The following is a 10,340-nucleotide window of genomic DNA, read 5'->3' on the forward strand; positions in this document are numbered from 1 at the left end:
ACTTATTTATTTTCTTCACATTATGTGTTTTACAGCAATCCAGTTGCTGTGAGCAGGAGTATCCTCAGAAGATAGAAATATCTTCTTTTCATTTTTTTAATATTATAAAGTTAACAAGAGAAGAAGACCCTTCTATCTGTAAAAAATATTTTCTTAGCAAACACAATTGATAGCTAAAATGTATACAGAATAAGTCTCTGTTTATTCACTCTGAAAGAAACTTGGATGGTGACTCTGAGCTTTACAGATCAATGTAATTGCCACATCTCAGATAGTTGCAGGGGATGATTGCTAGAAAAATCACACGGGGGTTTTTAGTTTGCTGGGGATTTATTCCTTATTTTGAGGAGGATACAATTACTTTAAAAATCATTGGTACCTCAATCTTCAGCGTTCTCACCATTGCAATATCTGTCTGATGAAGTGAGAAAGACCTTAGACCTTGAAGAGTTTGGAAGAAAAATAGGAAGATAAAAGTACCTTATTCGTTCACTCCACTTTACTACTCTTTCTGCCAGTTTGAGAAAAATTGGGTCTTACTTTAAAACCTGTGTTAGAAGTGGTGGTGAAAATAACCCTCAGTAATGTTTTATTTGTCTAATTAGATGTCTGATATTGCAGTAACTCTGGATGATCCCATCCTGTTCTGTTCACGATTCCTGTTTTGGCTGTCATAGTCTCCAGCAAATGCGTACAGAAGAAGAAAATAATTTTGGTAAAAAGATAACCATGTTTTCATTCTTTTTTCTTTTAACTGCATCTGATTTAAGGTAGAGGAATAGAAGAATCTGTTTTCTTCCACTTCACTCTTTCTTCTTTGGTTTATTATTAATTTTAAGCATTACTGTTACTGGCTTATAAATAAGTGCTAATGACATAACTGTGGGCAGCACAGGAGAAACAGACTGACATGGATCTCCTGTTTTTTCCAGATGAGGATAGGCATTCACTCAGGTTCAGTGCTGGCCGGTGTCGTTGGCGTAAGAATGCCACGCTATTGTCTCTTTGGGAACAATGTCACCCTTGCAAGCAAGTTCGAGTCAGGAAGTCACCCACGCCGCATCAATGTCAGTCCCACCACGTACCAGTAAGTCCTCTTAGCCTTTTCATAATCTGTCTTTCAGCCTGTTTTGAGTTTGATCTTGTTACATGCTTGTGTCCTCAACACATGAACTTCAACAGAAAGTCATCAAGGCACCAGGACAACGGGAAAGAGGTGTTACATGGGGATGTTCATCTTTCTTTTGCAGGTTTGCATCAGAATGTGCGAAGAAGTCAGGCAGGGGAGACAAGGAGGCACAACAGAACAGCTAACCATTTCTGCCTAAAATAGCATGTAACAGAAAAAGTGGGAGATATTTCCCAAAGCACGATAGTTTTGTGCACTATTACAGCTTTTGGCTAAGGATTTGAGTTTCACCCACTAAACACAGTTCATGAAAGTAAGGATATTCCCATTGGCTCAGAAGAAAGTCTCTAATTTTGCCAGTAAGGCCAAGCTTTCAAAGAGTTTTTGTACTTTCTTGAAGACAAAATTTCTTATTTAGCACTTTAAAGAGACATATTCTTAACGTAGGAAAAAGGATTGAAAATGGCAAAGCATTATCCCTATTTCTTTGAAAAAATTATGCAAATAGAGAGAAGGCTTGATTAAATCTGATTATGAGGAACAGCTCCTAAAATAAAGTGTTCCTTATTGTTCAAATTTGACAGTTTGATTATTAGAGTTTCTACTGATTGGACTACAGCTGATGTACTCACTTTTTTTTGGCAGGAGATCTCAATCTTGCTCTTTTTCAGCGTTTTATATCCAAAGTAATTTTCTGAAGTAAGGTTTTGCTCAGGTTTTGAAACTGTGTGGTAAATCTGTATACAGTTGTTGAAACAATATTGCTTTTCTTTAGTTTTTTTCCTATTCAGAACTGTGAATATCAATTTTTTCCTATACTTATCTACATAAATAAAAATTTCAAATGGGATTTCTTCCTCCAGAATTGAAGTGTCTAGTGTGCTAAAATATGAATCACTCAGAAACTAAAGTTAAAACTAATTAAACTAGTGCATAAAATGGCATTCTTCTGAAGATCCCATTCACTTGAGATCAGATTTTGAGAATGGAGGAAGTGTAGCAAATTGAACAAGAGGCAGAATAACTGAATAGGCTTTCTATCATAAAGTGAACAGACATAGATTGATAGAGTTGTCTGGTAACATGCAAGAGGAAGACTCAATCTATATTGTTTATAGAAAATGTTTTCATTTAAATAAAAATAAATTCAATAAATATATAGGAAATTTCTGTTTGCACCTTGGTGTCATTTGAAAAGAAATTGTCCTTGGGACCTTTCAGATAGCGTTCTACTGCTTTTGGTTCTGGTCTTCCACTGTGGAATAGGAGAAACCTTGTAAAACATTGTTTGAATAATCAGCATGAGGTTGTTCACCGGTTGGGTGCCAGTTATAAAAGTTACAAAGTAGCAGGGCCTTTGGTGTTAATTTTATACAAATGAAGGTATGTGTTCTGGCAAAAAGCAACCAAGGCCCTATGACAGGGACCTGAACTTTCCTTGAACAGGATCAGTTCTTAAAAAGGAATGTTCTCCAACCTGAGGGGGTCTTCAAGTTATTCTGAAAGTGCAGTGCATACTTTTTCAGAAGAGATCGTAGTACTTCACAAATATGGTTCAGGGGGGTGATTTCACTCAAGGCGATGGTGTTGCTTGCTCATATTTCTGTCCCTGAGAGAAGAAATTGGTGAGTTAGGCAGTTTTGTGGAAATATAACGAATGTCCATTTGGGAAACTAATGATCACAAAACTCCCTTCTTTTCATGCTGGAGCCAGAGTCACTTTCAGTGTACGAGTGCCAGTTCTGTAGAGTTTGGTTATGAGTGATATGGCACCTCTTCTGTGACACATAGATTTGTGGTCACTGTTGAGCAACCTGATCTAGTTGATGTCCCAGCTCATTGCTGGGGCATTGGACTAGATGGCCTTTAAAGGTCCCTTCCAACCCAAACTATTCTATGACTCCATGGTTGCTTTTTTTTTCCATCACATAAAAAGTTTGTTCTGAAATCTAGTTTGTGGGCTTCTATATGGAGTTTGTTAGAAATCTGTGCTTTTATGCTGCCCTTTATCTGACTCCTAGTGCATTGTAGCACAGAGAAGATGGATTCTCTCACCTCTACCTGGCTCCCATTGGTCATACTGTACCATAGCAAGTCAAATGTGGGTAACCTGGGTTTGGAGAGCATTCTTACTAGGTCCTAGATAGCATAATATGAGTCAGATTTTCTCACCTTGTGTATCTTCCAGGTTGCATCAAAAAAAGGGCTGTGGGTTTTTTTCACTTCCCTTTAATCCTAGAAATCCAGTAGGAATATGACCATTTGTTTCATGATGGCCAATTTTTCACCTTATATGACTATTATGTCTATGCTTATCTTCCAGGAAGTTACAAATTTAGACTGTTGCTTCTAAAAGAGAAGACAATAGAAAAGTAATTGGCATTGTAATAATGCTGTAACATAAAATTGCAAAACAAAACACAGCAAAATATGGAATTATTGGTATTTATCTGCATTTTTTGTACTCTGTAAACAATCTGCTGTTATGTGCTGAACAAATTCAGTGCTTGATTCAGAGAACTTTAAGTGCAAGTAATAAACTAAACGCATGATTACAGGTAAAGGAAGAAAAATGCCAAAAAAATGTGTTTGAATAAGAGGCAGTTATCGTTCAAGGTAAATGGCTAAAAGTAGTGATGATCAGGCTAGGAGCAATTTTATATTACAGGCTTCAGAGATTATGTGAGAAGATAAAATGAATGTGCATGTGGCAACTTGAAAGGGCTATTTCAAACCATACCTTCTGGCATGGTTGAAAGCTTGAAAACAGACAGGGAAGAAGTAAAAAAATGACACTGCTGACACAGCAGCCAGGAGAGACTGCAATTACAAAATACTCTAAGGAGCAGAATTATTCGGAGCTGCCGAAAGTGATCTAGGAGGTTTGAACGTAATATCCTGGTACTGTCCAAATAAACAAGAAGTGATCTGATATCCACATTTGTACAAATGTGGATAGAGCCTTCCCAAATCTTCGTTTGAGAAGCCCAGCCATGGTCTGATGCATCTTTATATTACTTTTCTTGAATATAATTTGCACGAGTACACTGTACACAAATAAAGTGATTCATCACAAACTGAAATGCCTTTATATTTGACTTTGTATTCTATTAAATGCTTATATTTATTATACTATACTGCTGTGTACTCAGTTAATATTTCTATTATCTAGGAAGCAATGTTTTCCACAGTACATAATTCTGCAATCAGTATGAAAATAGAAGAATTTTCGATTAAATGAAACTACTGGCATACAAGTTTTGTGCTTATAAAGTATGCAGATACCAGAAACTTGTCCAATACTTGTCAGCTTTTGTTTTACAGTAAAGTTTATGCGTCATAAAGCGTCATTAGCATTCAAATAATAATCACACTTCGGAATACCTATTATTGATTTCAGACACTTCTCTGCAAGCCTGTAATCTGCCTAAGTGAGAATCATAGTCTAAAATTATAAATACAAGATGTGATATTTGTTGCCTAGCAGCAACAGTGAACCTGGGGCAGCCTCACTCCAGTTACACCTGCCTGGGCAGAGCTCTGCAATATGTGAAACAGCACCTTTTAAAAAGGCGAACTTAGAATCTATTGAATCTGAAACCTCACTTCTGTTTGAAATATCTTGTTCTCTAAACTCAGACAGGTCTTGACAGAAGGATCACAGAGCCCTGTTTGCTTTGAATCACTGAGCGCTGTGAAATGAAATCACTGGAACAGCACTGGTAAAACTTCCAGTGGAACATGTGGAAGCTGGAGAGGAAGTAGAAGATCTCAAACTGGTCTCTGTTTAAACATGTGGACAGGAAGGAATAGGAAAAGAATCAACTGAGGGTTTATTTAATTCATCCACTTTATCCTGAATTGAATAGAATTACCCTATTTTCCATACTCAGGAAGGAAGCACAATGAGATTTATAAAACTATTGAGCACAGAAGAGAGATTAAATATTTTTTTATTCTTTGTTTCAGTCTTGAATAATTATTTTTATGGGATATTAATATAATATACCAACATTCATCTTGTTTTCCTAGTTGTGTTGCAATGTAATGTCTTGAGATTTCTAAAGCAGTTATCAAAAGCAGGTAAACACAATTGTTGCTATTTATCAAGTTTAAAAAGAAATTATTTTTCTTCCCGATCTTTCTACCTCTGGTCTTTTCCATCATGCGTTTCCCTTGTGGAGAATGTGCTTCTGAAATTAAGTGTTGCATACAGATACTTTCCATTATCATATGCTGGGTGATACATCTGGGATCTGAGCTTAGGCAAAGTTGAACAGCCTGTATCCCATATCTTTATCTTGATTTAGGAGAGAGAGCAACCCAAGTGTACCTCCCTATTCAGCTGGGTGAGGTCACTGTGTGTTCACTTGCCTAAATTACTTCTCAGCCTTTAAAATTGATTAAACCCTGCAGAATTTATATATGTTTTTAATAGTTATTTCACAGAAAGTTGTATGAAAGAAGTTTTAGGTAATTAGAGAAGTATTTCTATAAACTCCTTATAGATTTTTTCTAGTCAAATTCTTTTTCTTACAGCTTATGTCTATTCATATATATTACTTTTCCTACAGGTTATATCTATATCTACATCTATATTTTTCTGCCTCGTATGGACAAACCAATAGGTTTGCTCTTCAGGAAGGCAGTGCATAGTTTCCTTTGCTGTAGTGTGTTTTATTTCTTTTAGAAATATTGTTCAAATTTGATCTATACAGACTCTGATTCAGATTCAGTCTTTTCAGATTATTTTGGAGCATTCTTTAAAAAACTGTTTGTTTTTATGGTGTTCAATTAACTGTGTATGCTTTCAAGAAATGTTGAGGGGAAGACAATTTAGTTATGGACAGAACTGGTACACGCTTTATACATGGACAGAAAAAATTATTGTTAGTCTAATTACAGTATTAAAAGTGTAGACAAAATGTGCTGGTTTATTCTTGGGTTTCTGTTCCCAGTGTCATCTGCTTCCACGAGGCTGCACTCCCCTGTAGTGGGTGTGATTATGGTCCTGGGGCCTCTGCTGTCCAGCCATGCTTGTGCTTGTATTTTTATTCAAGGTCCATAGGTAATTCACTCTACACAGAATAATCTGTGTGTGGGATCACTGTTCATTAGTTAACAGTGTATGTTACACCGCAGTTTCACACAGCTAATGTAAAGCTAAAACATGTTTAGGCAATAGTCATCTGACAGGTACACAACTGCTAAAACTACAAAAAGCTCAAGCCTAGACAAATCCAGGCAAGTCCTGAGGCCAGCGCTGTTAACATCAATGCAAAGCCTGAGGCCTTTTCCTAGTGATGGCGCAATCCTGTGCACTGAGCCTTTTTCTCTAATGTCCCAAACAGAGGGCAGAGACCCAGTATTCTTTCTGCTTAGATGGGTGAGAAACAGAAATATTAAAGATCAGAGACAGACACTCACCATGCTGAGCTACATGGAGTATACAATATGTTCCATTAAAAATCATGGCTAGTCTTTGGTAACACCAATACATAAACTTCTGTAGTTAAAAAAGTAACAAATACAATGTGCAATTACTTAGATAGAGACATAGTTAGGGTTTTTTTTCTAGTCTCCTGGTCTTTCTAGCATGCATAGAAACTGAGGGAGAAATTCAAACCCACCAAAGTTTAAAACCAAGTGCACTGATTTTTGGCATTACAATAGCAATTCTCTATCAGGGACAGGACAATCCTAGTTGTGGCTATAGACTAGGGAATGAGAGGCTGGAAAGCAGTACCACGGAAAGGGATATGGGATTCCTGATGGATGGCAAGTTGAATAGGAGTGAGCAGTGCCCTGGCAGCCAGGAGGGCCAGCCACGTCCTGGAAAGCATCAGGCAAAGTATCGCCAGCCAGTCAAGGGAGGGGATTGTCCTGCTCTGCTCTGCCCTGGTGCAGCCTCACCTTGAATATTGTGTGCAGTTTTGGGAACCACCATATAAAAGACATTAAGCCATTAGAAAGTGTCCAAAGGAGGACTACGAGGATTGTGAAGGATCTGGAGGGGAAGCTTTATGAGGAGGGGCTGAGGCTGTTCTGCCTGGAGAAGAGAGACTTAGAGGAGACTACCACTTCCTCGTGAGTGGAAGAGGAGGGGCAGACACTGATCTTTTCTCTCTGTGAACAGTGACAGGACCCAAGGGTTGTGTCAGGAAAGGCTTAGGTTAGACATTAGGGAAAGGTTCTTCACCTGGAGCATGATTGGGTGCTGGAAGAGGCTCCCCAGGGAAGTGGTCACAGCACCAAGCCTGACAGAGTTCAAGAAGCATTTGGATGACAGTCTATGGCACATGGTGTGACTCTTGGGGTGTCCTGCACAGGGCCAGGAGTTGGACTTGATGATCCTTGTGGGTCCCTTCCAACTCAGTATATTCTATGATTCTGTAGTTTTCTGAATATAGGAACTCACTCATGAATATGAGACTTTTTCTTGCCAAAATACTTTGAAATATTACCCTGTGATTTTTTCTATGAAAAAAAAGAGCTACAGCTTTTAAAAACTTCTTCAAGGTTCCTACTAAGTATGATCCCATTCTCACACAGACCTTCTGACCTTTTTAAAATTGAGGAATTGAAAATAAATTAAAAAAAAGGGATAATTCTCAGGTACTCTTTTTGTCTGAAAGCAATAGCACTTCCACCAAGGAAGGGACGGAACAAGAATTTAGACAGTTTTAGAAGATATCAGGTTAGGAGAGGATAATGTCAAAGTTAATCAACTGGAAATCAGTGTTTAAGAAATTCTTCCTCCCCTGAATCATCAACAAAGAAGATAAGCTGAGAGCAAACCTAGTTTCAGACAATTTATAGGAATGCTTGAGGACCCTGACCCTCACTGAATTGTAAATTGTATATCCAACCACTTGAGTGAATATGGGACAGTCTGGGGACATTTTTGGTAGATTTTAAGCTGGAACATAATTTCTTGAAGGTGAAGGATAAGACCCTGCGCTTAGGGTAGACTGTGCTTTAAGACTTTCACAACAGGCAGTCCGACTTCATCACAAAAAAAGTGCTCTGAGAATGGTCCACAAGGTGAGGAAACCAACCAGAACTGGGTGCCATCACCCAGGAGATGTTCCAGACCAGGTTTTACTCTGGATCTTCCCTTGAGCCATAGGGGAAGTGTAAAAATGGTTGCATGGAATAACGTGACTTGGTGGTCACCTGGTGTCCAGCCAAGGCCCCCACTCTGTGGCTGGGCCTTGTCCTCACTGAGGATGTGCACTATTCATTCAGCTGCTTGGCAGAAGTATCTTTTGGGGTTCTTTGTACCCATGAAAAGGAAGACAGGAAACTTAGAAATGGCTATGGCTGTCACCTGCTACTGTTTTCTTTTTAACATCAAGAGTGCCCTAAATATGAGGGAAGATTCCTGCAGAAAAATGTTCTCATTGCTGTGAACGGAGAATATGCAGGTAACTTGTTTCTTTGGTGTATACACAAAGCTGTAAGAAATCAGAGGCGATTTCTGAACCATGATCTCATTCTTAGACTGGGAAACCAAGTTTCAGGACCAGCGTATTTAAGGAATTTTAAGAACCTGTTCTTTAAGTGAATGCTAACAAGAAACCATTTTTATCATGATTAAAATCTTTCTAATAGCATTGTTCCATGAGCCAGAAATGTCTTTTTTTTAAAAGAAGTATAAACTAAAGTTATTAGGATAGAATGTGATCATAAGTAGCTTCCATTAGCTACTTATGAAGGTAAAGAAGGTTTTATGCCATGCTTGCTTTGTTATTCCAAAAAAGGTCAACTAGAGAATTTCTGAGGGTGAAAGGCTGAATCGAGCAGTGCATCTAATACAGGGATGTGGAGTCTATCACAAGCCACAGTAGTGGAGTAATCTTGAAAGGACTAAATGGTTAGTCATCCATCAGTCCTCGAGCATTTCATTGTAACCAAATTACAATTCAGCAAACAAATGAAAATAAGATTAAAAATAAATATCACACACTTTTGTTCTATGAGGAAAACTGTGTAAAATATCAATTAATTTCAGTGCCAACCCTGACCTGAATCAATGAATATATATATTTTACAGTTTCGGACTTGTGTAACTGTCATTAAAATTAGATAATGTTAGGCTCTGAGAAGGAAACGATTGATTTTTAGCAAGGCCAGATGCTCCACTGTGAATAGTCAGTTTGAAGAAGAGTGACTGCAGTGAAAGCTTACAGATTTAGCTCAGAAAGTTCTAAGATTTCAGCCGTTGTGTGCAGAAATAGAGTTTGGGAAGCAGTGAAGTGAAGAGTTGTTTCAGTGTATTAAGCCTGTAGTTTGGAAGAGATGAAAAGAGAGAAGCCTCTGTAGGGGCTTCTGCAAACATTTGTGTAATTTAGAAAAGATTACATTATTTTGATCATAAAATTGACAATCTGGAAAATAAATTATGACCTTCAAACCACATACTAACAAAGACCGCCACAGAAGTTCAAAGGCAAAACCATTGTTGGATTTATAACCAAGTGATTATTTAAAAGCTGGAAAGAAAATGCCTTTGTATTTTGATGACCTCACACAGATTGTCTCAGCCAAGACCCATGAAAAGTACTCAATAATGGAAGTGCCATTATATGTGCTGAGAATCCTGGAAAATTCTTCTGGCAACAGGATTTATTCATTCATTTACTTCCCAGAAATCAACTTTACACACACTAAATAAACCACCTATTACAAAATTCACCAAAATTAATAAAGTCCTGCCCAATGATGTTTTTGACCTTCAGTTTGATTGAGAGAAAGAATAAATATCTTGGGAGAGGAAAAGAGGAAGAATGCTTTCATATATCCAACTGTACTCAGAATTTACCTCTGTCTCGAAACTGCTCTTTTCAACGCAGGAAGGGATTGACTACCACTAACTTAATTTACTGGAAACAAAATGTATAGAGTTATTTTCTTTATTTTACAAGCTAGTTTTAGGGAAGATACTTGATAAAGAAGCCCTAGCTTTACCCTAGCTTCTTTATCTAGCCAGATAGAGATTTCTCCACTATGGAGAAGATGACAAATGGCAGAATCACAGAATCATAGAATCAACCGGGTTGGAAAAGACCTCTGAGATCATCAAGTCCAACCCTTGATCCAACACTGCTGTGGTTACTAGACTATGGCACTAAGTGCCACATCCAGTCTCATCTTAAAAACCTCCAGGGATGGTGAATATCCACCACCTCCCTGGGCAGCCCATTCCAGT

General features: G+C 37.9%; 1 protein-coding gene across 1 annotated transcript in view; it reads left to right on the forward strand.

The window, feature by feature from the left end:
- Positions 1 to 10,340, forward strand: part of GUCY1A2 (guanylate cyclase 1 soluble subunit alpha 2) — a 152,927-nt gene that overhangs the window by 123,419 nt on the left and 19,168 nt on the right. The window contains exon 7 of the mRNA XM_039383471.1: positions 933 to 1,087. Coding sequence (XP_039239405.1) covers positions 933 to 1,087 — 155 coding nt within the window. The remainder of the gene's footprint in view (positions 1 to 932; positions 1,088 to 10,340) is intronic.

Source organism: Pipra filicauda, unplaced genomic scaffold (assembly GCF_003945595.2).
Source record: "Pipra filicauda isolate LSUMZ 115617 unplaced genomic scaffold, ASM394559v2 scaffold30_size5312502_pilon, whole genome shotgun sequence".
In the NCBI taxonomy this organism is placed as follows: Eukaryota; Metazoa; Chordata; class Aves; order Passeriformes; family Pipridae; genus Pipra; species Pipra filicauda.